This window comes from Vombatus ursinus, unplaced genomic scaffold (assembly GCF_900497805.2).
Source record: "Vombatus ursinus unplaced genomic scaffold, bare-nosed wombat genome assembly UNPS02001419.1, whole genome shotgun sequence".
Lineage (NCBI taxonomy): Eukaryota > Metazoa > Chordata > Mammalia > Diprotodontia > Vombatidae > Vombatus > Vombatus ursinus.
Window position 1 is genome coordinate 14,220,820 of NW_020941197.1, and position 19,946 is coordinate 14,240,765.

Genomic DNA, 19,946 nt, shown 5'->3' on the forward strand with positions numbered 1-19,946 from the left:
TTTCCTCCAGTTAAAGTATCTTGTAAATTTAATGTGATGGCAGTTATAGACAGAAAAACAGGGCCACCAAGAAGTGGATGAAAGGTGTTGGATGTATCCAGAATTTGGAATTCTTGGTTGGACCAGATGACCTTTGAGGGGTCTTCCAGCTCTAGATCTTCTATAATTCCATGCAGGTTTATGATCTTAAGTAATTAGCTCTGGTATGGTGGATAGAGTTTAGGGTATAGAATAACCAAGATCTAGATTCAAATCCCAGCTCTGACACTTATCACTTTTATGACTAGTTTTAAGCAGGTCAACTAACATCTATCTGCCTCAAGCAACTCCCTAGGACTTACTAAATCAGAAGAGGTTCTAATCTGCACCTGCCTTAGTGGAAGACCCACTACTCATCCTTTCTGCAGCTCCCCCCAATGAAATTATAGACATCTCCTCACAATGCGATATTCATCTCACAACTACTACATAACATTTCTAATCTGAGGCCTTCCTAAAAAGTTATCCAGTAGTTCCAAGTCATGGGATTATCTTTATAGGAAAGTGCTCAGCTGGTACTTCAATATATCAGTCCCTTTGGGTGAGGTCAAATTTGGACTCCCCTTACCATGAATTCTACACTGCACAGTCCATTTCACATTTCATAATTTTCTTTCAAATTAAATGTCATTTGTTCATTTAGCTTATAACCAAAAGAAGAAAAAAGTACAACACTTAAAAGAAACAAAAGCTTATTTGATGTTAAATGAAGAAGTGACTCAGTATTCTCGTAACATTCATTTTATAAAATACCTTACAAGAACAGATAAAGTACTTGAGGTTACATAATAACCAGAATTGGAAAAGAATGCTGAATAAAATATAAATTAATTGAACACATAACTATATTTGCCACATGTTAGACAAATTTTTTAAAGTATTTTTTCTTTGCTGATAAAATAGTTATTTGGAAGAAAACCCTTCAATATGCACTCGATTTCTGTCTTTTTTTCTATAAACTTTTCCTAGAAGCTTTAAATTCCAGGTTAACAGGCAGTACCTGAAACTATTTAAACTATGTTGTAATTTGCTTCCAAATCTGTCAAGCTTAAGACACAAATTAAAAATATAACCAAGTCAGATACTAAGTGCAAAGTAAAGCTTCAAGTTGAAAATTTGAGAGAAAAAAAATATCCAAACAACTACAGGAAATTCTTCTGGTGTGTAAAAAAATTCACATTATTAAGAAATCTTTGCCAAGTGTTCTTGGAATGTGAAATACTGACAGAGTTATAAAAAGTGGGCCCTTGGGCGTTACGATCAGGGCTCTAATGACCGTTTGCAATACGTGAAGGGACAGGAATAGGAAAGAAGAGTAAGAGCCATCTCTTTGGAAGGGAGTTGGGCTGAAGCTATCCATGGACACTGCTCTGGTTAACCTTTAGAGAGTCTGGCCAGGATCTAAATCTTGTTTTCCCACCAGTACAATAATAGTCATAAAAAACAAAGAAACAGCAGAAGCTGGAGATAAGTGAACTGGAAAGCCAATGGGGAAGTCTGCCCACAAAAAACTCCACAGGAATTTAAATTTCATCCACTCACCCTTTTACCATACAGGACACTGACCAAAATAAACAATTCTGTAGATATTTTTTGACACATAGAGAAAATATAGATAGACCTTAGGTTACAGGCACATAAAATCTAGATCATTTCTAACTACAGAAACACAACTTTTTGTTAGGTAAAGGGAGTCTTTAGTATCTTAGATATTTTCAAAATAATCTGATGTCCCCTGTAAAAGAGGGCAACAATTCTTTCAAATAGCATCTCATATTTAACATAATGTTTGATGTATCCCTTTTCTCTGCCGCTGACGAATTTTTAATCGGTTCTTTTGAGATGATAAAACTAATACAAACTGTTGAACACAAAAGTGGACATTTTGATCAGTCAAGAAGTTTTCTGTGCATGACAGAAGTTTTCACTTTAAAAACAGAGCTCACTGATTTGAAGATCTAGTTCAAATTTATTAAATGTTAAACTATGTTCTCTGACAGATATGTGAAGGCTCGCTTTAAGTTCTGAGAACCTGAAACCTCTGGAGGTTGTAATGCATTATTTTTTTTTCTTTTATCATTTCTATGAGGGCAGTAGGAACAGTAGGAACTGTTATTCTAATAAAGAAACCACTTGTATCTTAATAGCACACACAATCAGAAATTTCTTTAATGTGGCCAACGGATGATATGATATTTCCTTTATGAGGTAACCAATGCACAAAACTGAAAGCTGTGTATACTGTCAAAAGAAAAGTGAAGAAATTAAGTTACTGCGATCCAGAAGAGGGAGAATAAAAACATCATCTTTTGGGGCTTTGATATGCCTATTCACAGGATGAACATAGAATGCAAAAAGCAAATGCCCCTTTCAGGCCTACCATCATTTGAGAGACATATGCAGAAATCAAGTGATAGAACTCAAGAGCCCTGACTTGTGTCTGCACAAGTCTCTGACTGTCTCCTATCATGGGACCCAAAGATTAAAACTAGATATGTGCTTCCATGAAAAGCATTGAGCTTATGATATGTTTACTCTACCCCCTGCCGCCAACTACACTGGCAACATTAGAATTAGTTTTGAGTAATGCTAATCTCCACTGGGCTTGTTTTTATTCAACGTTTTGTATTAGATGTTTGGTAAATATTCTTTAAAATGCTACAGACTGCAGGTACATTTATCCCTGACGTCAGGCTTCCTAAATGGGATATCTTTTACAACATGCTTTGCTGATGAAGAAGTAGTGTGCCAAAAAAAGACGTAATGTTAGAAAAGAATATTCTTAGGTGGGACAGGCAATTTAGAATGAAGAAAAGAGCTCACTGATTTAGCTTTATCTTATTTCCCATCATTCTTTCTGTAAGTCAAGGGAATATGAAAATATCCCTGAAGTCCAAAAAGAATTATTTGAAAAATATTTGGTCTTTTAAAATTATGGGCCATTTTTGCAAACAAAAGATCAGACAAATAATAATGAAAGATTAGTCTAGGGTCAGCCAGTATCAGTTTGTGCAGTTCCTAACATGGTGCAGGCTATGCGTAGCAGGTACTTAATACTTGCCAGCCAACTGATTAAAATTTGCAAAATGGCTTCTGAGGAACCACCTCTGTATGATAAGGCCAAGAGATTTTTGGATACTTTCACCTAATTAGAAGGGGCAATGAGGGAGTGAATCTCCGAGTTAAATATGGATTCTAATTTGAGTGCTCAAGGAGGAAATTACTAGGAACTTTGGAAAAAAATATTGCCACAGTAGCATTAGCACTTAACAGTGCATCAAAGATTTAAAGTTTCCAAGCTAATATGAACCAGTTCCTGAAGCCATTATGAACCAAGTATAATCATTCAAACAGGAAATGAACTGTATTCCACTCTGGAAAAAAGGTTTGATCATAATTTTACGTGAAAATTATTAATATAATTCAAGGAGCCCCATTACTCAGTCTGCCCAAAGGTAGTGCAGGCATAAATAGCAGGTGACCTCATTAAATAACTTCAGTACAGCATTATCCTATGCAATTGGATTTCACCAATATCTGCAGCAGTTGTATGGCGATCTCTCTTAGGTTTTGCAGAGCTATGATGACCTACATCAGGATTTAGCAGATGAAACATCCCATATCTACAGTAAAAAGAAAGGTAGTTCTCCATCACTGCGTAAATACCTCAGAAAGGATAGTTCCTTGATAAAATAATGCATTATACATTCAGATTCTAACCCCCTCATCCCCCTCCCATCACCCCAAACTGATGGTTTCAGAAGAAAAGACTCAGTAGTGAAGGCCACATACTTTTTTTTTTGCATTTGTTCACTTAGTTAGAATTCAAAAACCATTAACACATATCATAAATTGGAGAATCAGAAATGGGTATGTGGAGGGAAAAATCAAATTGAAATAAAACCTGATGATTCTGATGTGGATGGGAGAAAAGTTACTAGGAAATGCTACAGTAGACCGGACTATACTACGAAGGGTCACATAAAAGAACACAGTACAAATATCAAATTAAACAAAACAAAACTAAACTGTAACTTGCCAACTTGTAAACAAGGAAAAGCATTTCACAGATTCAAAGTTCAAGGGAAGTAAACTTCTTTAAATTATTTTTTTTTTTGTCAGTTCAACCCTGATTTAAAAGTATGGCTAGCAAAAATATTGTAAGCCGCACGCAGCCCATTTACATCTTCAGTACAGCAGCTGTCTTCCTTTGATAAGCTGCACCAGCCAGGCTCTCTTCTAAGGATGCAAAAGAGAGAAAAAATTTTCTCTTTTGAAATCCATCTTGCATTTGCTCTCACTTCCACATTTCCAGAATTCCTTATCTGCTGATTTACATCTGAGAGATTCAGAATCCAGGCTGCTATAGATTGAGCCTCGGAGAGACAGGAGGAGGGAAGGCAAATTCTCTTAGGATGCTACGGGCCACGTCAACATTGTTCTGGGCTATCTCCAGGGCTCTTTTCACCTCTTCAAAGGCATAGCCCTCTCCCATAAGTTTTGCAATTTTTGCATCGACATTTTCCAATGCTGCCTCAGGACCATGGGCTTTTCTGTGGTGAACTTCTGGTGCAGTCTTGCGGGGGCGTGGCTTAGGGGGTCTGGCAGGAGCTTGTGAACCATCTGTGTTTAAAAAAAAAAAAGAACATTGATGTATAATGGAAAAAAAAGACTTCTCCTCTCCAAGGTACTAATTTCTCAATAACATGGTACAATTAATTCACAAAAGCTCAAAGCATTTTACAAATAACATTTCATTAAATCCTCACAATGCCCCTATAGAAGACTGGAAAAGGGGAGGAAGGGAGTTAGTGTACCCATTTATAAGATGAGGAAACCTACATTATTATAAATAAATAGTAGAACTGAGAAAATACATCAATTCACAACTTTGTTTTCTTAGGCCACAAGAATGGAAACCCAACCAATTAAGTGTCCATGAGATAAAACCCTTATTTCCCTCAGGTTAGCACTATAGTCAGTTCACTACAAAGAGAAAACAAATCTACTGGCAGGAGAGTATGCTTCTCCAGAAATGCTCTCCAGCTAAGTTACTGCGGGATCAAATGAAATATTTTTTTAATACTCAGTGCCTGGCACATAGTAGGTGCTATATAAATGCATATTCATAGAGGTAACCTTATATGACTGCAAGGTCCCAGAGATTAGAGAAAAAAACAAAAGGAAAACCCAATGGGTCACTGCATCTACTCCTGTTCACAGCAGAGATGCTTTGTCCAGACACATCTTTTAGAGTCTCTTCTTCTGTTTTTCAATTTCATAGAATTATGGATCCAGAGCTGAAAGGGACCTCAGAGGCCCTGTGGTCTAATCCCCTTCTTTTAAAGATGAAGAAACTGAGGCACAGGGAGGTCACACAGGCACTAAGTGTCAGAGGTGACATTTGAACCCAGGCCCTCTAATCCTAGAACCAGAATCCATTATATTATGATTTCCTATTGGTTAGAAATCATGTTTTGATGATGACTGGGGGAAAAAGTCAAAACAGTGTGTTTCCAATCTGCTTTAGGTCAATGGAACAGGATGATGGTAACCTTGGTGATTTGCCCAAATTCATTTAATTCATTCTCCACCACCAGAACTGAAACCATTAAGAAGTCTTGTTATAGGAAAAATACAAGGAGCAGAAATGTAGGGAGTAAAGAGAACATTAACTTAACTTTCAGTTGATTGCCATGATGAAAGCAGTTTGTCAAAGTTAAACAAGTGACAGGGAAGCCCGAGAGAGAAGAGCAACGTTAACAGGATAAAGAAAATTAATTACAAGCAAAAATTCGACACTGATCTCTAGGGCATGATCTAGCTGACTTGAGAGAGCACTTTAATCAGCTATTTCTAAGAATACAAATGGAATATCCCTGCTTAAGAAAGGGTTAAAATGATTAAAAATAAAATTTCAAATTATACCCACCCCACCAAATATTACAATTTGTTTAAGTAATGGAATATTCTTAATAGCAACAATAAGAGTAAGAATAACAATAAGACTAATAATCACCACATTAGTATATTTCTACTAAAATATCTCAAAGGCACAGGGAATTGACTAGACTCATTTGGTCTCAACCATGGCACTACTGAGGCCAGAAAACAAATCTCCTGGCTCTCATTTCAGTCAGTCTTGATTCTCTTGTATTCTTCCAGCCCAAGTGAACACTACTGGCTGGGGGAACATCTAGAAGCTGCTTCATAAGTCACTGTTCTTAATGACATTTCCACTGAAATTAAATCATTTGAAAATTATTTAATGTTTTCTTCTTCTTTCCCCTCTCCCCCACCTCCTTTATAACCAGGAGTAGAACCATGAAGGTTTTCTACCAAAGATAAACTTTTTGTCACTTATAAATTCAAGCAAGATCAAGATAACACACTTTTTAAAACAAGATCTGAGAGACCACACGATAACAACAACAAAAACAAAGGATGATGCTATGGGGATTTGGAATAAAACTGAATAACTGTTCAAGTTTTAATATTTTTGTTTTATGATTATGATTAAGACTATATGGGTATACACATATACGAACATTTCTAATTGCTATTAAAATCTGTCCTGTTCATGAATTTGTGCTTACTATTAGTAAATTGCTAAGCACATGAATTTCTTTGTTTTGAGGTTCCATTAATTTTCCTATTAACTATTTCTATTTTAGTCAGCATAGTGGACACAGTGATGGACCTGGAGTCAGGAAGACTTAAGTTCAAATACAAACTCAGACACTTGCTAGCTGTGTGACCTTGGGTACAAGGTTCAGTCTGCTATCTCATCTATAAAATGGGAATAATTATTGTACCTGCCTCACAGAGTTGTTGAGAGGATAAAGTAAGATGATACAGGTAAAGCACTTTGCAAAATTTAAAGCATGATTCAATTTCTAGCTATTATGTGTCATGGAAAGGTGGGCAATGAATTATCCTTCAGGTTTCTAATTATTTTCCATAAACAATAAGAAAAAAATTATTTTTAATCAAACCTTTCTCTGACTTGGGATCAATTACAAAAGAACTCATCTGTTTTAATCTTTTCTCTTCTGAGGCAGCTGTCAGACACAGAGGACATGCAGCAGAACTTCAAGATACTTCGTCATTATCTTTCTAAGCTCTTTTCTTGTAATATTCATTTCTTGTGTGCCATGTATTAGAAAAGTGCGGTTCCAGTGAGGGTGACACACTGATGTCACTGGAAAAAAATGCCAGTGTGTAATAATCAACAGGAGTGCCTTGGTAAGGTACTGGTAAGAGGCTCTAGAATTTTCAGATGAAATGTTTTATGCAAGAGAAAAGATTCTGTACTTACACAGTAACATGATAAATTTTCAAGTAACCTTATTGAGCACTGGGAGGAAAGCATTTTAGGAAAAATAAAAACAAAATAATTCTTGTAACTTTCAATCAATTAAAATACTTGAAATTTCATTATATGCTGGATTTAAATGCACAGATTTACTTGAAGTATCAATTGGAGAATAGGGTTTCAAAGAAACAAGTAAAATAAAAATTTTCAAAAGATAAGCCTTCTTCTTTCAAATCAGATTGTTTTATCCACTAGCAAAAAATATTTAATAATGACAGCAATATAAATGATAAGAATAAGAATGATAGCCAGCATTTATTTAAGCATTTACTATGCATCATGCACTGTCCTAAGCGCTTTACAAATATTATCTCATTTGATTCTCACAACAACTCTGGGAAGTACAGCCTGTTATTATCCCCACTTTACAGGTGAGGAAAGTGAGAAAAACCAAGGTTAAATGACTTGCCCAAAGTCACACAGCTAGTAAGTGTCTGAGGTGGGATCTGAACTCACTTCTTCCTGACTCTAAGCCCAGCGCTCTATTGACTTTACCACTTAACTATCTCAATGAACCCTCTGGTGCTCACTGTCTAGTAATTAAATTTCCATTTATTTTAAAATAGAACTAGTATCTCCTTTAAGATCTCCACTAATTCTCAGAAGTTGCTTTGTATCATGTGCTGCATCTTGTACTATGGAGTAAGATGCAACTAAAGCTGCCTAGCTTCATGTGGTCTGAGAGATGCTGGCATCTAAAAAAGGCAATTTCTCCCTATTTTATTATGTAAATTCCTTTATAATAACTGAATTCAACTAAGTATTTTTAAATTCGATATCTAACTAATTCCAGTTCTGCAACACATTGGCAGTTCCAACTATAGACCTGTTTTATTGGTGGATCAGAATGACAGCACAACATGTGGATGAGTGTTTTAAATCATCTACCTTGACTTAGGAAACTAATGGATGATTAAAAAAAAAAAAGGAAAAAATAATACAAAACCCTCATAGTCTACAATAGTTCATTTATTTTTAAAATGAACTTTGATTATCTTTCATCTTTATAAAGATGAAATGTCTATTAAATATCCCACTATATTCCTCTTCCCAGCCTCTGTGAAAGAGACATTACTTAAAATAAAGAAGGAAAAAAAAAAAGCTTAATACTCTACAGAGTGTTCTAAAGCCATGGTCCTTCATCACCTCTGCAATGACTCAGAGGAAGTATCTTCTTCAATCTCTTCTTTAGGGCAACTTCATCCACGTAGCTGGGTATTATTTACTTCCTTTTGAAAATGTAGTCATTTCTCTACAGTAAGAGAATAGGATCTGGTACTATTAATTTCTTTTTTGGGTGGGGGGTAAGGCAGTCAGGGTTAAGTGACTTGCCCAGGGTCACACAGTGAGTAAGTGCCAAGTGTCTGAAGTCAGATTTGAACTTAGGTCCTCCTGACTCCAGGACTGGTGCTCTATCTACTGTGTCACTTAGCTGCCCCTTGGTACTGTTGAATCTTAAATCTTCACTCTGCCACTAAAATTATGCATATTCTTGGGTAAATCATTTAGCTTCTTAACATTTTCTACTTATATTAGCTATAAAATGGGAATGTTACCACTGATGACTCTTCAGTAGAGGGTAGTAGGGATAAATTAATATCATCTGCAATGTAAGAGCTAAGGAGACTATTAATACTAGAGGGCAATAGTTTCATATCTAGATTAGTAATTACTAGCCCCCAGAGCTATGGACTAAGAAATATTACCAATTATCGTAAAGGTCATGTGAGGGAGGAAAACACAAGATTTATTATAAATCTTTAATTCTACACTAAGTTCCCAAACACAGTATCAATAACCAAGAACTGTTAATCTGAATAAATGTAAAGATTTCTTTAAGAATCAGGGATTCTGAGTTGATAATTAAATAGTTATGTTTAGCAAACCAACTGAACAGCCATTTCTCTATCACAGCAGCAGTATTTGTGGAGAGCTCTGTACCAGCCACCAAATGTTCCACACATACAGTCGTATTTGTTCATTTTTAACAATGCCCCTCAAGAGTTTCAAGTACCTGACATCACTTGATCACGTAGGTTAATGGAAAGGTGCAATGACACAGACGTGAAAAACTTTAATCACCTCCAAATCTTTTTTTCATGTAGTTTTTGTCATATGTAAGACTTTAAAGTAATGAGTTTTGATTTTTTTTAACATAAAGTACTTATATATACTTATGCATCCTCTTTAGTCACCTTGGAAGTTATCTAGTGATGCCAATACAATTTTTATCACCTAGACCAGAGCTTCTTAAATTTTTTCCACTCATGACCCCATGGGGTCACAACCTACAGTTTAAGAAGCATTGACCTAGCCACATCTCTGAATTACCCCTCTGGGAACTGATTTGAGAGACAAGTAACTTAGATGCCCAATATCATTCAGCTGTATTGTCAACCTTACTTAGTAGATTTGACTCTGAACTATTTGCAACAGTTTAAAAAAAAAATCAAACCTCTCACATGATGTAGTTTTTTTCATTAATGAGTATATTCAAAAGAATCTTTTGTAGGGCTTCCCAAAGAGAAGCTGCAAAAATGTTTTTAGTAATGGCAATATTGACGGAATAACTGGGCAGCCTCCAAAGATAATGACTTTAAAGTGGGCAGTGTTTGCTTGGATATATAAATTCTGTTGTTTTTTTAAACAATAGCCACAATGAGTTAGAGTCACACCTTGCCTATGTGTTTTCCAGTTGATTTACCTTCCTAATTACATTTTGCTTTGGCTAATGTGGGAGTAATTTTTCATTCACTAAGGATATACCACATAAAGGGGGGTGGCCTAGAAAAGGTCTGGGTAGATTGGGGAAGCCCAACTAGGATAAAATGTATTTTAACTAATCCAGACAGATAAATTAAGAGGTGAATTAATATATTGCTATTTTGTAGAGAAGGAAAGCAAGGAACATAAAGTTTGAACAGTCTGTCAAAGGTCACACAGACTATAATGACCAATAATGCAAGTCATCTGATTCCGAGCCCAATGTTCTTTTTTAAATAGACATTTCACTCTTTAATCCTCTTTATAACCTTCATCTGTCTTAGTCAATGCCATTGACTGCAATTATCAACACAGCATGGAAACCCAGAGCAGTGAGACCTCCATTCTGCAGCCTTTGGTCTTCCCCATCTCCCTGGAATCCCTGACCAAGAAATCTAAACCTTTGACCAGCTCAAGAGAAGGTGTGTCCTTACTTCTCATCTTCCTTATAGGAGTGCTCATGTTTTAATCCATCCTTCTGACAGATAATTCAAAACCACAACTCCGAAATGTGTGCATTTGTTCCTTTTGTAGCCACAGAATTTCTTTAATTTTTTTTGTCTTGGTTACTATAAAATGTAAGCTGAAAATTACTTCAGAGTTTTCTGTTTAGCAAGGGGAACTCTGTGGGCCAGAATCTCTCTCTAGGCAAAATTATTTGCAACAAAATGAATATATTTCTGATAGACTTTAGCTAAGGGATAGACTATTTTCTTTCATAGTAGATACCATTATGTATGCTGTTGGAAATATTTTTAACTTAATTATTGGAAATTTGTGTAGAGAAAAAGATAACAACCATCCTTGAATGGTTAAAAAAAAAAAAGAGCATCTCTATAAAGGATAATAGAGGATCCTTTCCCATCTCCACCTAGTTCTTAGTGCCCTTTTCATCCTCAGGTTAGACTTAAAAAAAAAAAAGTATTGATGTACATGCTGTAATCCTTCAGCAGAATATAAGCTCCTTGAAGCCAGGATTTTTTCTATGTGGCTTTGTATTCTCAAAGCCTAGCTTTCAGTCCAGTGACTTGCAAATAATGGATGTCTGCTGCATTGAACTGGACATGTTACACACTCACCATGGATAATATAATACTATAGAGCTCAGTCAAAAATTCACCATGAGTCCAAACAAGTTAGATTGGAAATTCTGAAGAGTTTTATTCCATTACAGTAAAAGAACACTTAGTTTCTTTATGGAGCACTATACATTAAAGGAACTCAAGAGATGCTAAATTAAAATTTCCTTTAAAATTATACTAATTATTTTTCAAATTATAAATCTGAATATATAAAATTTCAATATATTTTGAATAGTATACTTTTAATACATATGTCCAACATGTTAAACTTGAATATATATTCAGTATATATTCAAATATGTTATATATTAAAACAATTTGAAATACAGATAATTATACTAAATACACTTCAAAGCTTTACCAACTTTGTAAACATGGCTGGCAAACTTAATATAAAGACAACATCGTAACTAACTAAAGGTAAAAAAGAGAGCCTAAATATTTGTACATATTAGAGATATATATGTAGGGTGAAAAGCTTGACTCTATATTTACATAGTAGATCACTCAGAAAATCTGTATTAGAAATGAAGAGTTCTTACTCTTAGGTAACTATTCTCTTCACTAAAAATAAAAGGGTGGTTGGGAGGGAGCAATTTCATATTAAATCCAAGAAGTAATGACATCTGAACAGAATTGGAAGGAAAAACGGTATGTAAATTTTACTGGTTAAAAGACATAAGGAACCTTATATGCCCTATAACTATGCCTTTATGAATTCTACTGTAAGATAGATCAGTTAATTCTGGAATTAATTTATTCCATAAACTGAAATTACTGCCACCATAAAAACAACCTTCCAATTATAGAAGGACATGATTTAACATGCAGTTTTCATTTAATTCAAATTAAAATCTTGACATACATCATGCTGGATAATTATGATAGTTAAAGCTAAGGATATAACATATGATTTTAGGGGTACTTTTTAGACATAGTTACAGAAGAAAAATATATGAAAGCAATATTTATAAGCAATATGTGCTGAATATTGCAGGTATTGAAGTTATTAATCAAAAAGGAAGCAGCCCGAAAGAGAATGATGTTATAATGTTAATTTAGTAGAATTAAGTTAACACCCCATAACAATGTCGAGGGTTTAAAAAAATTTTTTTGATGAAGAACCTTAAAATATACCATTTCCCTTAAAAGTCTTAGCATTAAAGATTGTGCAGAACAGACAACCCTTGTGTGAAATGCACCCAGGGTTGCCAAGTGAAAGGAGATAAGTTGGGAACATTTGATCCTATTATAAAATTCATTTTATCTCTATTAAAATGGAACAGGGAAATATTTCCATACTACTAAACAAGAATAATAAAGGTACTGTGGCACAGAGGATAAAGAGCTGGCCCCAGAAACAAGAACTGGGTTCAAGTCCCACCCTCAGTACATACTGGCACTAAGATGCTGGACAAGCCATGTAACCTCTTGTTCCCCCCTACATCCCTTTTCCACCCCTCCTATCCATGCTCCCTCTTCCCCGTCTCCTTACCCTATCATTCTCTAACATTCTGAGTTACAGAAACTGTGTGATCTCCCTTTAGGGACTGTTCCCTACACCACTGATATCATAAGTTTGCCTCACCCTCAATAGGAAAGTATTTATTCCAAGTCAGATTTGGAAGGACTTGTACTACAGGATGTGTTACTTTGTACTGAATTTTAATTATAACCTGTAATTTTCTTAGAATATGATGTTAAGCTTCAAAAGTATAATGCACTCTGAGCTTTTTTCAAGCAAATAATTAAAACTGTATGGTGTTACGCTATCCCAAAGAAAGAAATGAATATGGAATATTGGAACACACTTACATACTTAGAAGTATTTTTTAAAAGGATCACAAGATAAAGAATTACTATCTACATGAATACATGGGTCTAGGTGTAAAATTCCTTTCACATATTTCTAACTTAAAATTTCCCTGGAATACAATTAATATTGTTAAGATAATGTTTTCTAAAAACTTTTAACAAGAAAAATTATGGAAAATTATGGAAAAATATGGTAAGGCTTTATTGTGTATGTAGATTGTGTATACATAAATCATATGAAAGACACAGACTCTTTAGACATGGAGATAAGAGGAAAAGATTTTATAAATTAGACAGTAAAGCACTTTTCACTCCTTCAGAAAAATACCTTCCACAGACATACTCTATATAAATGAGTCATTATCATTTATTTAAGGAGCCATAAAAGAAGGAATTGGGTTTGAAAGGTACAGCAATCATACCCAAATTCTCAACCTGTCATCTCCAAAAGGATAAAATAAAAACACATTAGCCTCAGCAAAGAAGGACTATTATTATAATCCCAAAGGCACACAAGCATCGATTCTCAGAGTTCCATATGCAAATAACTAATCTGGAAGACAAGCTCAATCTCTCCACTGGCTTTTTTTAAAATTTGTAATAATCTAGAGGACAGGATAGTAACCCTGCAATCTGCAGATGAACAAAGGCTCTAAATATTCACTCATAAATAATCTGTTTGAGGCCTGAAGATTCAATATCTATCTATAGAGGTAGATTTGGAGAGGTTTAATGATTCTGCAGTTAGTATCACAGGATTCAAACCTGGAAAGAGATCTCTGAGGCTGTCTAATGTAACTCCACACTTTGCAGATGAAGAAACTGAGGTCCACTCAAGTAAAGAGATTTTCCTAAGTTCACACAGTTTTACCAGAAGAAGAGTTTTGAACCCTGATTCTCTGACTCCAAATTCAGGGCTCTTTGAATAATTAGTGAACAAAATTCAATGCCAATAGAAACAAACTATCTTTATAATTCTCCTGAGATCTGTCATATTCATTAAAACATAATGTCACTGTCACACCTGTTGGGTAGGGAAAATGATACAATATATGAATAGTGCCCTGGAAGTATCGATTATAAACTATAAATTTCACAGGAATTGATAGCAATGGAATTTCACAGCAATTGATAGCAATAGTAAAGTAGATACCCAGAGTTCTCAGTTCTCCATTCAAAATGAACTAATGTGTATTTGAGAAGAAAACTGTCTTGACAATATACATGTTGATGAAAGAAATTCCCTAGGGAAATTGAATCCTTCGTTTTCTCTCAAAAATCATTTTACCCTAAATTTGACAACCAAATGATCATAGCTATTCTATCATGTCCACATGACTACAGAGGTATCCCTTTACATAAGGAATAAATCTTCTTTGAAACTTGGCTGTAAAATGAAATTGTTTACATAAAAGTTCGTTTTCTATTCCCACTGCTATAAAAACAGGAGCCTGTTCCCTGTTTTACCAAAAGTAGTATAACAATCCAGAAGACTTCATTCAGGTCAATTCATGAGTTCATGAACTCAGTAAGATACTCCACATAGTTTGCTTTTTTCCCTCCACAATGAGTTTATGCTACCTTCACCCAGTCAAGTTTGTGGGGCCATTCCATAACTTTAGGATGAGGGGGTCAGACTATAGGGCTACTGGCTCCAGACCCAGGATCCTAAATTTTATATTAATCAGACGCCAGAAGGAGTTAGAAGGTACAGGAATGGATCTAAATACTGGGAGATGGAGCGTCAGATGGACAGAGCTTTCTAGCTGGGGTCTGAGTGACCTCAAAGGAGGCCATGTGCCCAAACTGGTGAAGCTCTAGTTTTGCAACACTATGTTCTCACATTGGAGACAGCAAAGGAGCCACAGAGTCTGGGGTTATTGGTCACAAACATTTCCATAATTTAAGTGTTCCTCTTTTACTCAAAGTGATTGTGCCTTTCTATGACTTGCAAAGTTAGCAAAGTGTTGCATAAACATTCATTCACAAAATACAGCTGTGACTCGGAAGGGATGACTAAAGGTACCAAAATATAGAAGGTGCAAAAATTTAAAATAATTTCTTTTGAAGATTTGAGTAATTTTTGCATTTGTTACACTTAGATTTTGACAACATTTAACTCTTTCAGAAGCAGAAAAACTAAGAATAATTAGTTAAACTAGCTATCAAGCTGGTGATTTTCTTTCCTCTGGTAACTGCAACCTAGGTGAGCTCCAACCCTGCTTGGCCCAATCCTGCCATCTGCTAGGCAATCCTTCTTTCCTCCACCACCAGGTAAAAACAGGAGACATAACTGTGCAGAGTTCAAAGTTTTCTTCCTATTCCCTTTTTTTGCCTACTCAGTGGGGAAGTGGGGGTTCCCTTAAAGTTCCTGATCATTAGTCAGAAATTTACTATTGCTGTCTGATTATACTTTGAAACTCATTAATGTTATCTATAATGAAATGGTTGGATGCCTGTTAAATAAAATGTGAGCATCAACCTGGAAAGGGTGGGGAAATCTTTTTTATTTTTATTTTTACATAGATAGGTCTCTCAAAAAAAAATTACACCAAGCCTACTTAGCTGAACCCAAAAGAAAAGCTGATTTAATATTAGAATTATTAATGATGATGATGATTGTTACTAATAGCATTTATATAGTGCTTACTACAAGCCAGACACTGGCTAAGTGTCCATGATTCAGCCCTCTTCGGCCTGCTCCAGGTTCACTGAGTCTTAAGCACTTAACAAATATCTCATTTGATACAAAAACCCTGGAAGGTAGCTAGTATTATTATTTCCATTTTACAGCTGAGGAAACTGAGGCAAAAGAGGTTGAATGACTCACCATGAATCACATAATTAGTATCTGAGGGAGGGTGTAAACTCATGTCTTCCTGATTTCAGGCCTAGCACTCTATCAATTGCACTACCTAGCTGCCTTGGAATGTGTCTTTATTGCCACAGTTTTACATTTTCTGGCACTTCCCATGTTATATTAGCTATTATTTAACTACTATACTCTAACCACTTTTATTACAATAAAATCTTATGCTTATGCTCTAATCTTTGATTATGAAGGTTATGACACAAAATATTGTTCAAGGTCATTCTCTTCATTAATGATGATATCAGTATATCAAATTCTAAAGCAGTTCCATATTCAAATTATTTTGGGACAAGTAGATTAGATTATCACCTAGTTTTTCTACAGCTCTGAAATTCAAAGATTTTCTACATACATGCTGAATAAAGATAAATCAATGGACCACAGTATTGAGGCCACTTCCAACCTATTAAACAATAGTATAATTCATTTAGACAGTGAAAGGAACCTCTCCTCAGCGTATCTCCTAACCCTGTAGGAACAAAAAACCCAGAAAAATAAAATATCATAATATATGATAATATATAACTGGGTATTAATACAGATGTAATGTACTGTTCCCTTAAGGTCTGTTGCTCAGTTAAACTCTACTCAGAGTTCTAGACTTGTAATTCTGAGATACTATTTTTGGGAGATTTTTTGCTTTAGAGTTCTGAAACAAGAGACACAGACTTTGAGTGTGGCAAATATACATATGGGGAGACAGGACAGTAAAACTGCTGTGTGATTATGGGACAAGTATAAGCTATCTGACTGTACTCTGAGCTTAGGAAACAAAAAGTTGTTGGTGGTGAACAGCTATATTTTGAACTGATTCACTTAATACTATAGTGGATATTAAGGAATAAGTAGTTGAGCAGACTGGAGGCAAATAATTATGGAAGTCAATCAGTGGATCAATTAGTTCAACAATGGAAGTACCTAATGATTACAGTCATCAAAGAAGTTACATTACTAGGAACTTATAAGAAAGTTATTCACTCACTAAGGAGCTTTTATGGATGATTCCTGAGATAGAAAGAGGACATCAAAGTTTTCAGTTCCAGAGTTCTAAGTTACTCCGATTATGTGGATTTTACTCACTCATATGCCTCCCTGACAAGTTTGTGTGTGTGCCCAATGCCCTACAGACACTGAGTATACTGGTGGGAGAATGTGGCTCATATATGCACATACACACAGGCACGCACATAAAACTTATGCATTTAACAAGAGTACCTATGATATTATTTCTTTTGCTTTACTACTAAATAGTTATGTTAAGATCTAAAAGTGTCATTGTGAGTTGCTTGTTGTATAAAGAGAAATGCATCAATGGGGGATCAAGCTCAAGTGCTTAAGTGATGAGTAGGGGAAGTTACCCCTGTAAAGGCTCTTAGAGAATTTGAATTTAAATGAGTAGTGGTCCTTCTCTGGGAACCTCAATCTGCTACAGAAAGAATAGGCTGGAGTAAGTGAGCTAGCCCAGAGAATAAGAAGTTACTCACACACTCATGTGAGAGGCATGAGATGCTACAGTGGATGTGCCCACCCCATGTATTAGTTATATAAAATAATGAGAATGATTTTGAAAAACAAATGGGTGCAGATTTGGGGCAGAGCCAAGTGGCAGAGTAAAAGCAGTGAGTTGCTTGAGCTCTCCCCCAAACCCCTCCAAATACCTATAAAAAATGGCTCTAAACAAATTCGAAAGCAACGGAACCCACAAACAGACAGGGTAAAACAAATTTACAGGCCAAGAGAGCCTGGATGGTTGATCAGAAAAGTATATCACACTGAGCAGGGAGAGGAGCAGTTCAGTGTGGGTGTGTAGGCAAAGGCCAGGACTCAGTGAACCTGGAACATGCCTCAGAGGCTGAATCATGGGCAGCTGAGGAAGTTTCCAGACTTCTCAACCCACAAATGCCAAAGACAACTTAGAAGGTCAGTGGGAAAAGTCTGTGACTGTGGTGAGAGAGAGAAGCTTGGTCCCAGCCCCAGTCCCCAAGCTTGGCCCTGGGGTGGCAACTGCTTCCTGAGCTTCTGGGCCACAGACTGGGGGGAATAGAATGGCTGATCAGAGGGGGATTACAGAGATCTCTCTGCTGGTGCAGGATTCTCTTGCTTTGCCCATGTCTGGATCTGGGTCACAGTTCTGGGTGGCAGTCCTGGGGCGAGAAGGAGTGCTGGTGTGGTGGAGCTTGTAGTGGTGGTGGAGAGGAAATCCTCCTCACAATTCCAAGGCAGAAAAGAGTGCCTGTGGTCACTCACAGACCACAGCACAGGTCAGGAAAGGAGTAAACACCTTGCTCCTTATCGTATCACCTTGGAAGAACTGAAAATTTACAGGTTCCTAAAAGTATCTCTAAAAACAGCTGCACAAAACCCTGAAGCTTTGGACAGTAAATTCTCCACACTGGAAGCAGACCCCTACCTTAAAAAAAAGTTTAAAACTCAAGTAATTGGCTGGGATCATGAATAAGCAAAGGTCCAAAAAAAGTCAGACCACAGAATCTTTCTTTGGTAACAAAGAAGATCAAAACATATAATCAGAAGATAACAAAGTCAAAGTTCCTAAATCCAAAGTCTCCAAGAAAAACATCAATCAATCCCAGGCCATGGAAGACCTCAAAAAGGAGTTTGAGAAACAAGTAAGACAAGTAGAGGAAAAACTGGGAAGAGAAATGAGAGTGATGCAAGACAATCATGAAAAACAAGTCAACAGCTTGCTAAAGAAGACCCAAAAAAACACTGAAGAAAATAACTCCTTAAAAAAACAGCCTAACCCAAATGGCAAAAGAGGTCTAAAAAGCCAATGAGGAGAAGAATGCCCTAAAACACAAAATTGGACAAATGGAAAAGGAAGTCCAAAAGTTTACTGAAGAAAATACTTCCTTAAAAATTAGAATAGAGCAATTGGAAGCTAGTGACTTTATGAGAAATCTAGACACTGTAAAACAAATCCAAAAGAATGAAAAATTAGAAAACATTGTGAAATATCTCACTGGAAAAATAACTGACCTGGAAAATAGATCCAGGAGAGAGAATTTAAAAATTATTGGACTATCTGAAAGCCATGATCAAAAAAAGAGCCTAGACATCATCTTTCAAGAAATGATCAAGGAAAACTGCCCTGATATTTTAGAACCAGAGGGCAAAATAGAAATGAAAAGAATCCACCGATCACCTCCTGAAAGAGATCCCCAAAGGAAAACTCCTAGGAATATTGTAGCCAAATTCCAGAGTTCCTAGGTCAAGGAGAAAATATTGCAAGCAGTCAGAAAAAAAAAATTCAACTATTGTGGAAACAATCAGGATAACACAAGATTTAGCAGCTTCTACATTAAGGGACCGCTAGGCATGGAATATAATATTCCGGAGGGCAAAGGAGACAGGATTACAACTAAGAATCACCTACCCAGCAAAACTGAGTATAATTCCTCAAGAAAAAAAATGGTCATTCACTGAAATAGTGGACTTTCAAGCATTCTTGATGAAAACACCAGAGCTGAATAAAAAATATGACTTTCAAATACATGACTCAAGTGAACCATGAAGAGGTAAACAGGAAAGAGAAATCATAACAGACTTATTAAGGTTGAACTATTTACATTCCTGCATGGAAAGATGATATATGTAACTCATGAGACGTTTCTCAGTACTAGGGTAGTTGGAGGGAAAAAAATTATATGTATGTATATAGATAGACAGATAGATAGAGGGCACAGGGTGAGTTGAAGATGAAAGGGTGATATCTGTAGAATAAAATTAAGAGGTGAGAGAGGATTATATTGGGAGATGGAGAAAGGGAGAGGTAGAATGGGGTAAATTATATCACATGAAACAGACAAGAAAATGCTTTTACAGAGGAGGGGAAGTGGGGGAAGGTGAGAAGGAATGAGTGAATCTTATTCTCAAAGGATTTGGCTTAAGGAGGGAATAACATACACACACCATTTGGTATGTAAATCTATCATACCCTACAGGAAAATGGGGGTAGGGAAGGGAACAAGAGAGCAGAAGG

General features: G+C 36.0%; 1 protein-coding gene across 7 annotated transcripts in view; it reads right to left on the reverse strand.

The window, feature by feature from the left end:
- Positions 1 to 764: 764 nt before the first annotated feature.
- The window catches only part of CBLB (Cbl proto-oncogene B), a 109,534-nt gene continuing 90,352 nt past the window's right edge, over positions 765 to 19,946 (reverse strand). For all 7 annotated transcript variants that reach the window (XM_027867123.1, XM_027867150.1, XM_027867105.1 and 4 more), the window contains one exon: positions 765 to 4,662. In XM_027867123.1, coding sequence (XP_027722924.1) covers positions 4,403 to 4,662 — 260 coding nt within the window. In that variant the 3' untranslated portion in view covers positions 765 to 4,402. The remainder of the gene's footprint in view (positions 4,663 to 19,946) is intronic.